Genomic DNA, 13,100 nt, shown 5'->3' on the forward strand with positions numbered 1-13,100 from the left:
GGATCGGCCAGTTACCACTGTGAAGTAAATCATCCGATACCGTCATTTCGTCCAGTATCGGCCCGATACCGATACCCAGTATCGGATCTCTACAAATAATATATAATATTATACATCAGTTTACACAGCTTATTGACCTCCCAATATTCAACTCAATCACACATTAGGAGCCTCATGTTATCTATGTCAGATCTTTGCTGTTTCCTTCTGCTAATGAGTCTTTTTTTTTCATAACAATGAAACTCTACATTTTTACATGTGCAAACTATAAAGCACACCCAGAACTGGACGAAGCTGACAACATTTATGTGACACAGCAACAAAGCTTATTATAGCCAAAGGGTTCATTGGATTACCCATCCAGCACTTTGTTCACTAGAACAAGATTTAATGCCGGGTTTAGTCCGACAAATCTTTTTAAAGCTCGAGGCGATTTTGAGAAACAAAAAGAAGTCACAGAGATTCCATCGGGATTACAAGATAGTGTTTAATTCATTCTAACTTTTCTTCTGTCTTTTTTTTTCTTTTTTTTTTTTTTTCTTCAGTCTCACAGTTGTGTACCAAGGTTTGGGCATCTAACGTTACATTACATACTTTAATGAATTTTGAAATGAAAAGAAGTAAATACAAATCCTGCAACAAACACATATTAATTATGGATTTTTTTTTTATTTTTTATGTGAAATCACTGTTACTTTTTATGTTGTGACCTTAAAAAAGGAGAACAATAAGTTATGCTGAGGGATGCCCGAACTGTTGCTTACAGCTGCATTAGGTAAATGTTTTATTCAACACAGCAGGAGTCTCCTGTGACCCCCTCAGGGCGCTGACTAGTGTGCACCGTCCAAACTTGCCTCAATGGGCGTTTCAACCATTTCTAACATCAGGTGTGAAAAACTATGAATGAACGGACATTCCTGTAATAATTTCAGCAGAATCTTCTCACGTCATCAGATTGTTTACTTCACTCAATCACCGTCTTCTGAGTGTCCTTTCCATTTGGGCATCGACAGAATACCGCCAGTTCAAATAACTACCTTGTAATACATCCATAATTCGTGTTGGTACAAGGTTGTGTCAATATTGCTTTCCTGTTCTCCTGCAATTAGCTGATCATGACCTGTGTTTGCATTACATATCAGGTGTTACATAAAGATTATCAGCTTCTTTGGAAATGTTTTCATTCCTGTTGAGCAACACAGTCTTGTGCAATTTTAATCACAGGTCTTACGTTATTGCAGACATACATCATCAATCATGTGATAGTTCGATATGGTAAACAACTCTGGATGCAGGTGGAACAACAGCATTCTTACATGACCGAAGATCTGCCCAGAAACTAATCTCAGGGTTCAGTAAGGATATAAATTGTTCAAGCTCATGCAGCAGTGTTTAGAATTTCCTTTAGAGCTTCATTTTTTGGGCTTATTTCTGAGAATCAGACTACACTTTGCTTTTACCATTACCTCTATGGGCCTTTTATACAGCAGCCATTTTGACATTTTGACTGTACCTTCATGGAACAGAGACTTCCCGACTATTACATGTCAAAATGGCTGCTGTGAAAGAGCTCTACTGTTCTTGTCACATTTGCTGAACAGTAGAAAGTATTCACCTAATCTCTGAGGCAGTTTGGCTGACATTTCAATCAGCGTCCACGAGGACGCTTTGATTTCTTAACTCTTTTGAAGTTTCAATTTGCAAGGAGCATTTTATTTATTGGCTCGCAAAGGAGCAGAGCATTTAACCTAAAAAAACAAAGAAGTCCCAGAGTCCCAGAACAATCAGCTCAATCAATGCATTTCAAATTTGAATGACAGATTTAATTGTTGGATAGTAAATTAAGAACATTTAGTCCCAAAAACGTTTTCCCAAATTTGTTTCTGCAACGTTGCCTCGCAGCTAGAAGGTCACCGGTTCGCGTCCCGGTGGGGACACCCGGGATCTTTTTGCGTTTGCATGTTCTCCCCGTGCAGCGTGGGTTCTCTCTGGGTTCTCCAGCTTCCTCCCACACAGTCCAAAAACATGTTGAGGTTAATTGAGATTCTAAATTGTCCGTAGGTGTGAATGTGAGTGTGCTTGGTTGTCTGTCTTTAAGTGTAGCCCTGTGATAGACTGGTGACCTGTCCAGGGTGTCCCCTGCCTTCGCCCTGAGTCAGCTGGGATAGACTCCAGCCCCCCTGGACCCCAGTGAGGGTGAAGTGGTGTATAGATAATGGATGGATGGATGTTTCTGGGTTCAGAGTTAATGATTCAAACTCATTCTCACTTTGTAAATGAGCAAACATCAGGCCAATGAGTTGTTTACAGAGTTGATCCAAAGCTGTTGTTTTAAACTTGTGGTCTTGCAACCAGGGCAAAGTGCAACTTTAGATGTCTTTCTTTGTCACAACTCATAGATTAGACAAATCTTTGTGGGATTCTTGAGCTCTACTGATATATTTAGGAGGATCAGCTTCAGACAAATCTTGGCAACAGTTTGGTTTTTTTTAACGTTGTGAAGAAGCTATTTGTACAGACATGGAATACATACAGTCACAGTTTACACGTACAAATGCAGTATATTGTAGTAATATTTCCCTTATAAGTATTATGTCCCTTTAAATAATGAATTCAGCTTTTTGCAGTGCCACTGTTTCAAATGTTTTGTGAGACTTTCTTAACTATTTGTATGATTTAATTATGTTTATATTTCATTTACATTCCTATACGTTTTCATTTTCGCTGAGGAATGCATTTGTTGTATCATAATGTTACACAGACTTAAATTGTTGGTGTAACTACTAGCATGTGGTGGCACCACAGATAAAAACAGATGTAGTTTTATTAATGTGTGAAGCTGATAATGGATAAGGCCTACACAGTATTTATGGACACACTATGGATTTAATTTCTGTCATTAGTAGTGAAAATAATTTGGCGGTGACAGTGTAGATAGTGAATAATGCAGTAAAATATAGCTGAAGAAAATCGTTTAATTTCCTTATTGTTCCTTCTGTGCTTCTAGATCAAAATATTGCATCTGACATCAACAGTTCATCACTATTCTTTGGTATTGAGTGGTGATTGACCAACAAAACAGAGGTTTCTTTGTATAAAAAAGGTTGCATGTTATGAAGTACTAAAGCTAACTTATACTACAGTGTTAAGACACTTGAATGGTTTAATACATGTACAGTGTAGAACAGAAGTAAGGAAGTGAGTGCAATATCACCTAAATGTCACAAGATCCAAAACACACCTTGAAATAGTTGCATCATGTCTAAGTCAACAAGCAGAAGGTTTTTCCTCTTACGATCAATCAAAAACAAACACGGACACTTCAGTAGAAACCATTTGCAAAACAAGTTCATACACCTATCATGACTGACTCAGGAAAGAAAACCTGTGATCACTGAAGCTAATTTGGGTACAGCTTGTGATTTCCAGGTAACCTAACTGCATGAAAACAGTTACAACAAATAACCTGTGAACATCAGAACGTTCTTATTTTTGTATCAGCTAGCCATCATGGCTCCATGACCAAAAAGAATTACCAGAGGAACTGAAATGTCAGAAAGATAAAGATGGAACTGAAACAGAAGATCAGTGACCAACTAAAATCAGCTGAAGGAGCATACAGAATGAACTATAGTACCTCTAATCTGAGCAGCAATGGCTGGCCTCCTAAGATGACACCACTGGCAATGCACCATTTGCATATTCCAGCTCTGAGAAAAGTTTCAGTTTCTGTGAGAAGGACATTGCATGAGAGGACTTCCACACTGAATGCATAGTCCCAAGAGTGAAGCACAGATGTGATGTGATGACATGGAGTGCAGAAGGTGTTGCAGAGATGACATTCATAGATAGTACAATGAATGCCTGTGGATGTACCAACATACTGGCTGACAAGATGATTCTCAGCTTGCATCAGTTTGGCAGAAGAGGAATATTCCAGCATGATAAGCACACTGCCAAAATCACACAAGTGTTTTTAAAGTAGAACAAAGTCAAGTATGCTAAGTATGTCGCCTGACCTAAATGTCACCTTCAGGGCATTTTGAAGGGGAAGGCAGGAAAATACGACGTCTCCAACAAGCAGCAGCAGAAAGAAAATGTCTTTTAAAGAATGACAGAAATGTGTTAAACATTGGTAGCCTCCCCGCTGAGGAGGATTGAGTCCGTCATGAAAAATGAAGATGGAAAGGCAACGTATTGGAAGAGCAAAGAAGTGTAGTAATGGAAGGTGTACTGGCCTTTGTTGCATTAACTTTCTAACTGGGGGGGGCTTGCAATTTTAATATAGTAAATATCAACTGTTAGATGTAGTTTTACAGAAGAGCAAATATCTTACTGTAAAATAGTGAAGTAATGGAAATATTGCAACCATTTTAAATCATGTTTATGTCTTATTTCTGATGTCAGGTATTTAAGTCCATGAACATGTGGCTGATGGTGTCACCTTCAAGCAAAGTTTTGTGTATGTACAATTCATTTAGCACAAGACACTATTCATTTATGTCTTGATGTTTCTGAAAATGTGCATGTTCTCAAATCTTTTACCGACTAAGCTCCTGTTTGACCTCTTTCTAGTTAAATATATAACTTGAGAAACTGGTTCATCACACTTAGCTTACATAGTTTTGTTGGACAAATGCTTGTTTACACCAAGACCAAGGTTTCCAAGAGCTTGAGTTACAGTGCTACTGATGGCAGGTCACACTATCTCAGTATTTCTGTTGTGTTGTGTCTAAACTATCAAACCAAGGGTCACTTTGCCACATGTGAACTCGACTGTTCGATAAAGTTTACTCAGGAGTCAAGTCGGTTTTGACCTGACATGCACACAAATGGTCTGAATGCTGGCATATTCTTTTTTAAAAGAAAGGTGAAAAGGGGACATTTATTGAATAGAGAGCGCAACAAAGACTTTTTATTTTGCAAAATTCATCCTAGTCATGGTTAATTCATAAATAAAGTCAGTCTTTCTTTTCCACAATGTACTGCTCCATCTGAAAGTTAACTTAGTAGGTTACTGGAGGGCAAAATCTGCATGTGTTGTGTATGAAACATGTAAAAAAATATTCTATAAAATGTGTATATTTCGGACACAACAATGTCTAGATGAAAGCAGAGCAATATGACAACCTTGTAATTGAGACAATGTGCTCGTGCTGCTTGTTGTCTTTGCCCTTCATACTATCTGTATCACTGATATACAATGGCTCAATGAAAATGCAAGCAGTAGTCCAGCAACATGACAAACAGAAAATAAACATGTTTGATTATGTAATCACTATGCGATTTGAAACTTGCTACACTAAGAGCAGTGAAGAGCTTCGTCCTTTATGCAATGCGGTTTCCATGAAGTCTGAACCATTAAATGGAAGCAGCATCTTGGCTTTGTGCCACCTTAGAGGCTGGACGTGCTATCGGTGTCGATCAGGTAAATGACATAGCAAAGGCCTTCAAAGAAGCAAAAAACAAATAAAGGTCGATGTGACCACAACATGAACTATAATGCAGCGGCTCACACCACAGTGGAATATGTTTAATCTTGTCCACTGAGTGATGAGAAAACAAGCCCAACTGGTCTTCAGTCAGTGATATCAACATAATTCATAAGAATTCGTCATCAAGGGGAAATCCTGGATTTTGAAATTTCACAATACAAAAACCACAAGACTTCCGATGTTTACCTGCCTCATAAGCTGAGGCAGCTGTCTGTGCTGTTTATCTCCATTAAACCAGTCGCACTAAAAGCACACTGAGGTACAGGCAGCTTATCGGGGGCCAACATGAAGGGGGTTGGTTTGGGGTTCAACTCTGCCACAAGCGCTGCTCAGTGCTGGACCCGGTCCAGTGGCAACATGTAAGATGCTTAGCCCTGCCAACAACCCTGAAACCTCCTTCTAGCTGCTTCCCTCTGGTCAGACAAACTGAGGCCTCAGCAGAGATCCAGCTGACAATTTACAAAACTCCAGTAACTGAGGACTTGAGGTTTCAGGTAATTTAGATCATGAACCTAAATGTAATGCAGGTTGGCTGCAAATATAAAAGTCACGCTCTTTCTAACACAGCTTTGTGGTTCAATGTCCACTTTAAGCCACACATTTTGGAAACCAAACTGAACAGCAAACAGATTCTCAAAACGTTGTTGCAGCCGCCTGCTATTGTCCCTGTTCTGGCTTTATAGAAACAGCCATTACAATGTAGACAAACTCCTGAGGTCCAAAAATGTACCGGTGTCAACTACAGATCAGAGCTGACGGAAACCCCACCTTACACGAACATTCTGATTGCAAATTAAAGTTTAAAAGCTTTTCAGATACACTTCAACTTTGCTTGCATACCAGAAACCAATCATAAGGACAGTTTTCGTCATACATAGTTGCCGAGCAACATGCCGCTCGTTCCCATGGAGATAACTGCCTTAAAAACACAGATGTGTTGATGCCCCATTTTTCAGTCACGCGCTAAAACTTCCTGAACAGGAACCTGGTCAACAAACTAGCACAAGCTGTATTTAACGACTTCATTTATCTGGATTGCACAAATCCAGAGGTCAGTTGTATTTAGCTTCCAACATGATATTTACAGACTGGTTCAAGCACCGAGGACTGATTTCAGGAGTGCTTTTTTTTTTTTTTTTAAATTTCTCATTAGGGGTACGAATTACAGCAACTTCCTTATTGTGAGGACTGTCTTAAATCAAGCATCACAAATAACACTCTGCAGTATGGACAATAAATATGCAAGAAAAGCAATGAGACAAAAGATGTTTCAAAGGAGTAGTCATTTATTACAGAGCATAAGGAAACTACCCAGTCTAGACATGAAGCATTACATTATGAGCTACTTGTTCCTCTGGAAGTTGAACGCATGTTGGTGGGAAGGGAGAAAAGCAAATGGGGGTGGGGTGGGGTGGGGGTAGAGGAAATAGAAAAGGCACTCTTACACTTACTGTAGCCAACGGGATGACCTCCGAGTGGTAAAAGGGAACAAAACCAAAACTTGCAACTATCCCCCACATGGGATGGCTGTGTAAACAAGGCTGGTTTCTCTGTACTACACCAACCAAATGTTGCCATCGCATTAACGAGGATAGGTAAGAGCTAAAGAATTGCACCCGACATTTTAAATGGGATTTTAAAACTAACCCACCTAAAAAAATAAGATCTGCAGTTCAAAAATAAAAAAAGTTTTAAAAGAGTCATTTACAGTAGCCAGTGACACTGCTGTTGAGGCGGACCAAAGCTTTTCTGTACAACACTCTGGAGCCTCAAGCCAAACACTGAAATGATCAAGTCAAACGGAATCCAAGGTTCAATAAGTCTGATTAAAGCTGCCTTCTGAAACTTCAGCTTCTCTGTATCCACGCTGAGTTTCAGAGAACAAATAAATAATGTTGAGGTTTGACTCCTAGCCAATAAGACTCTGTGGCAAGAACGCACTCCTTTAGGAATAAAGATGGGACTCAGGTTTCTCTGTAGCCACACCTGCCATCAATAAACTTAAGGAGTGAAAGGGTCTTTAGTCACTTCAAACCATAAAAAAACCAAGTGAAACTACATTTAAAAAAGGACTAATTTAAAATTGTTTGTCAATGCATACACAATTGAAATTTTCCCTATCGCCATCAAGTATAACCAATACCTCTGCAGACCAGAGCAGTGACATAGCAGCTTCTGACTTTTCTGTATTACGTCAGAAAACAGCAAAGGTCTGTAGGGGCATCTGAGGCCGTAAGCTCATTGAGAGCTTGAATAATTAGGATTTGGCTTGCCCCATAGCCTGCAATGCATAGCATTTTTAGTGAAAACAGCAACAACCCTTGAATTTTAATTGTGCCATTCTAGCATCCTCCGCAAAGAAGAGGGGATAAAGCAAAGCTAACAAAAGGGATAAAAACACTGGGTCAAGGAATAAGTATACCAGACTGACAAAGGAGGAATGTTAAAGAAAAAAGCTAAACTTTTTTTTTTTTGGGTGGGGGGAGGGGGGGACAGTGCTAGATCAGACAACACTCTGACTATCAAATGATGCTTATAAATGGACTTGAATAAATTTAGATGTCATGCAGACTCCTTATATCAGTAGCACCAGTAAATTAAGAGGGGTATCGCATATAGTCTAATATGCTACCGCCATGACATTGAATAGAAGACTGACGATACTGACATGAGTGGAATGCCAAAAGGAGAACTGAACGCAGCTAATTTGTGACTATCACAACAAGAAGCAGGGGGACCTCAAGACATGGGAGAACATGAACTCCAGTAGTGCATGAGTTCATGGAACCCATCCAATTCTTTAAAACATCAAGGGTCAGAGGTATGCCTCCTAGGACCCAGCACGATACTGCAACCAGTAGAAAACAGTAACAAGACAGGGAGGTGTGGAGCGAGGAAGGGAGTCATGTGTTAAATGATGCCATTATTATGTGAGCGATAAGTGCATTTCACCCCGGAACCTTGGAGGCTTCTCTGTAGTATACACCAACAAGCCTGGGGGGAAAAGCTTAACAGGTTTAGTATTTGAGCTTTTTGGGAACCTCCCATGGGAAGGAGTCTCGGCCAAAGTGGCCATAGGCTGCGGTCCTCTGATACAAGGGTTTCTTCAGATCCAGCTCCCTGGAATACATAATCAACATATTTAGCAGCAGTCACATACAGTGACCTTAGATCCACACAATCATACTCACACAGGCATAACGCCCACAATTAGCCAGTGGGGAGTGTCGAGAGTCATAAGAAAAAAAAGGTTAGACTGGCTGATAAGGAGGGAAACGTGAAGCTTCGACACTTACCCTGCCAACCAAACAGGACACTGCAGCTTGCAGATGGAAACCACACTCATCCAATTTATAAAGCAGCAGTTATCTAACTGAGCTATATGGCTTTACTACACCAGATAGTAATCACATTTGCCCCAGTTATGGAGACTTTGCCCCACTGATGCCCACCTTTAATCTACTGTACGATGTAATTAAGCAGAAAGAGATAGGGCACTCATAATTTTGATAACAGAAGTCAAACAAAAGATGCCAGCTGTGGCAAACACAGATGATTCTGTTGTGTTACAACTAATCAGTCAAAAATAATTAAATCCTGGGCAGGGCAACTGAAAAAAAAAGAAATCACTAAGGCACAGGAAACAGGAAGGAGCCAGGAGCTGCTATATAATTGAATAGCAGATGGCTTCAGAGGTTATACATTACCTGACAATGACTCCAGGACGGAGGTCAAAGTTCTTCTTCACAATGTCAAGCAGCTCCCTCTCACTCTTGTGGGAGGTCCCATAGTGGAAGATAGAAATGGAGAGGGGATGGGCAACTCCAATGGCATAGGACACCTAATACAGCACACATTGATGTATTATATCAAGCATAAAAACCACGATAAAACTTCAGGTAGGAACCTCTTGCAGCCCCTCTCTAAAAAATGAAAACTGGTGGAGTTTGACATTACAGCTCACCTGGACCAGCACCCTCCTGCACAGCTCAGCCTTGACCAGAGACTTGGCCACCCAGCGTGCAGCATAAGCAGCAGAGCGGTCCACCTTTGTGTAATCCTTCCCAGAGAATGCTCCACCACCGTGGGCTCCCCAGCCTCCGTACGTGTCCACAATGATTTTACGTCCAGTGAGGCCAGCATCTCCCTGTAAAAGGTAGGAGAGAGGTTAACGATGTAAACAACTCAAAGGCTAAATAGTTCCTCAAAGCAACACCCTCTGACATGTACCTGTGGGCCACCGATGACAAACCGCCCACTGGGCTGCAGGTGGTAGATGGTGTCATCGTCCAAGTAGATGCAGGGAACAACAGCCTTGATGACCTTCTCCTTCAGAGCATCCCTCATCTCCTCCAGGCAAATATCCTCATCATGCTGAACAGAGATCACAATTGTGTGCACACGCACAGGCAGCATGGCACCACGGTCCTGACGGTACTGCACAGTAACCTGCAACGAAGATGAAAATTTGAATTAGCTGGGTACCACACGACCAAAAAGCAAGAAAATTTAAAGCAAGCGAGAGGGAAATTAATGGACATAAAAAAAAAGAAAAGAAAGCTCTACCTGTGTCTTTGAGTCTGGTCGGAGCCATGGAAGGGTGCCATTGCGACGCAGTTCAGCCATCTTGGCATTCAGCTTGTGGGCAAGGACAATGGTGAGAGGCATGGACTCCTCAGTCTCATCAGTGGCATATCCAAACATCAATCCCTGCAAATCAAAAGACATTACTTAGTATTTAAAATGCAATTAAGGTCAAACAAGGTCAGCAATTTACACTCAGGGCAAATGAAAACACTGATAGCCATAACTGACCTGGTCACCAGCGCCAATGTCCTCCTCATTACGGTCAACGTGGACTCCTTGAGCAATGTCAGGAGACTGCTGCTCCAAGGCCACAAGAACATTGCAGGTCTTATAGTCAAAGCCTGCATAAAAGACAGAAAGCAACAGATCAAGACCAAAACATCAACAAACAACTCCATAAAAAGCACAAACCAGTAATACATCAACATGCCGTACCTTTGGAGGAGTCATCATAACCAATTAGGCGGATGGTGTCACGAACAACTTTCTGGTAGTCCACTGTGGCGCGGGATGTCACCTCACCTGCCAACAGGATCATCCCAGTCTTGGCAACAGTCTCTGTATGGGGCAAGAAAATAATTACAGAAGGAAAGGATTTTCTGTGACACAACATGAACATCTGACGAGAGGCAACTCTTTCCTTACCACATGCAACTTTGGCATCAGGATCCTGCTTGAGGTGGGCATCCAGAACTGCATCACTGATCTGGTCGCAGATCTTGTCTGAAAGCAAACAAGAATAACGAAATGACTAAACACCAGCATCAGTAAGGAACTGCAGCAGACCCCGCGTGAATGTAAACCTCCGGCTCGGTTCGTGCTTAGTGGGAGTGGCTCTGAGTCTCTCAGCAGTCGCCATTTCATCAGCTGCACATGTGGTGGGTTCAGGAGCGCGGGTAGATCGAGGGGGACCAGAAGACTAGCACGATAACCTACTGAACTGCTTATTTGCGTCCGGTTACAATAAAACACAAACTGTCTCACTGTACTTGAACAGTCGAGCATCCGCTGTCTCCCGCGCGCTTCGAGATAAGCCTCGATTCGGCATTTTGAGAAAACCACTGACCGATTAACAAATAAAGGGCGTAGTGATTAAAAAATGTCCAATTAACGTCTAAGGTGAATGTGTGCTGCGAACACTGTGATACGTTGGCTGTCGGTGGTGCAGACACGCGACTGCTCCATCTATTCACCAAAGCTTTGCTAGCTAACATTAGCTAACAGCGCGTGCTCTGGAAACCGGCCCAGCTCCATTCAAGTAGCAGAAAAGGCCGTTACGTTACATGTTAACTGTGTCTGTGCCGCTTTTTTCTTACTGGAGGTAAATTTTATATTCACGCAGCGGGAGGCGGTTCGCTCACGGTATAAATGTAGCTCGTTTCATGAGAAAATCTGATAAGAAAAAAAAACAAAAAGGCCGGCATGTCGAGTCTTACCGGGGTGTCCTTCTCCGACTGACTCTGAGGTGAACAAGAAGCAGTCCTCGTCAATGAGGGAGTTATGGAAGCCGTTCATCTGTCCGTTCATCATTGTTGACGGCTGGCGTGAAAGTATTACGACAATAGTATCAAAGCTAACTCGCTATTTCTTTTTATTTGGAGTGTCTCGGCGTTTTTGGTGCTATCCCAGAGGACAGTCTCAGTCTCTCGGTGTATTGATCCTCAAGCCTGAGCCTCATGGCGCAGAGCTCCACTATTTATCCTGCGGAGCCAGACGTGCTGACGTAACGAGGAGGTGGACCGTACCACTGGGCGCGCAGAAGGAGGGGGGGGAGGCGCTACACTGTAACACAGGATGCAGCGCGGAGTTTGACAGCGACCACGTGGTAACAAAACGCTATAGTCACACCAGAGCCCTGGTGGGTCAGCACATTTCATCCGAGAAACCTTATCACATTACTTATTCATGATACTTATCTTATCTTTTTTTTATATACTTAATTACTTACGTCATTGTTGCACTGCCTGCTCTTCGTGCGTTGTTAATTGCCCCCCGGGGACAAATAAAGTTCACTGAATCTGAAACATCTAAAGCGTGTTGTTGTCCGACGGAGAGTGTGATGGTGATGCTGATGTAATAAATCAGCCGAGGCAGTCTTGAGGTGTGGTAAATACAATGATATAAGACAGGAATACTTCAAAAAGTTGTTAATCTCAAACTTTACAGAACGACAATGAAAGCGACGGATTCGTTTACCGTTTTCCATGTTTTTAGTGCACCCTGCAGCACAGCATGTGATTGCATGTCACAAACTAAGGGGAGCACATAAACAAAACTGAATATGACATTTAGCTCGATGTAGCCTAATATACATAAGACACTCACATGTTTTGTTGTTGTTTGTTTGTTTTTTAATCTTGTTTATTTTCTTTATTCCTCTAGGTGTTGTTTTCTCCTTTTTTTCTGTATTGAAAATACAATTTAACTGAATTAGTCGCACACTGTTTTGTCACTATAAATTAAGTCTTCAGGTTAGAATCCATACCAATCCTTAAGTTGTTCAAACCGGTTACAAAACAGCAAATTTAGAATCATAAACGTCCCCCAGTGTTGCTGCACCTTCACAGCCAACACTTCTTGTATTTCTTCATTCCAGTCTTGTTAAATAAGTGCAGCATGGAAACACTTCAGACCCCATCACAAATATAATTCTCATATTAAACAACCTCTAAACTAACATCAATACCTAAACAACTACTAAAAGTTCAGATATCAGGTAGTATTGTGCTTGTAGATAAGATTAAATTGTTTATTTTCTAGTGTATTATATAAAACTCCTGTTGTCTTTGCGTGTTGTGTATTTTATCATAGACTGTGTGTTCCCTAGAAAACATCATTAAAGTGTAGTATACACCAGTGCCCATATAATTCATCTGATAAGTTTATTTTGGCTATCATAGGAACATCAGAACATCTTCATCCCTGGCGACAGAGATTAACCTGGGAAGACATTTGCAGCAAAATGCAAACTGGAGAGTGGAGAGAAGAGCAGATGCCGAGTATATTATATCTCACCAT

General features: G+C 41.3%; 1 protein-coding gene across 1 annotated transcript; it reads right to left on the reverse strand.

The window, feature by feature from the left end:
* Window positions 1–6,759: 6,759 nt before the first annotated feature.
* mat2ab (methionine adenosyltransferase 2Ab) lies at window positions 6,760–11,752 on the reverse strand. The gene is made up of 9 exons (XM_008289822.1): window positions 11,519–11,752; window positions 10,728–10,805; window positions 10,518–10,640; window positions 10,311–10,423; window positions 10,062–10,205; window positions 9,726–9,944; window positions 9,460–9,642; window positions 9,203–9,336; window positions 6,760–8,615 (listed from the first exon to the last, which is right to left on the reverse strand). The coding sequence occupies exons 1-9, from the start codon at window positions 11,610–11,612 to the stop codon at window positions 8,513–8,515; spliced, it is 1,191 nt and encodes a 396-aa protein (XP_008288044.1). The 5' UTR covers window positions 11,613–11,752; the 3' UTR covers window positions 6,760–8,512.
* Window positions 11,753–13,100: the final 1,348 nt, after the last annotated feature.

The sequence above is a fragment of the Stegastes partitus genome, unplaced genomic scaffold (assembly GCF_000690725.1).
Source record: "Stegastes partitus isolate 25-593 unplaced genomic scaffold, Stegastes_partitus-1.0.2 Scaffold639, whole genome shotgun sequence".
NCBI lineage: Eukaryota > Metazoa > Chordata > Actinopteri > Pomacentridae > Stegastes > Stegastes partitus.

Coding starts and splice junctions, on each gene's coding strand:
- mat2ab (XM_008289822.1), bottom strand. CDS start 11,612: ATGATGAACGGACAGATGAACGGCTTCCATAACTCCCTCATTGACGAG. Junction 10,424..10,517: donor TTATGATGACTCCTCCAAAG/GTACGGCATGTT, acceptor TCTTTTATGCAG/GCTTTGACTATAAGACCTGC. Junction 8,616..9,202: donor CGTCCTGGAGTCATTGTCAG/GTAATGTATAAC, acceptor TATGTATTCCAG/GGAGCTGGATCTGAAGAAAC.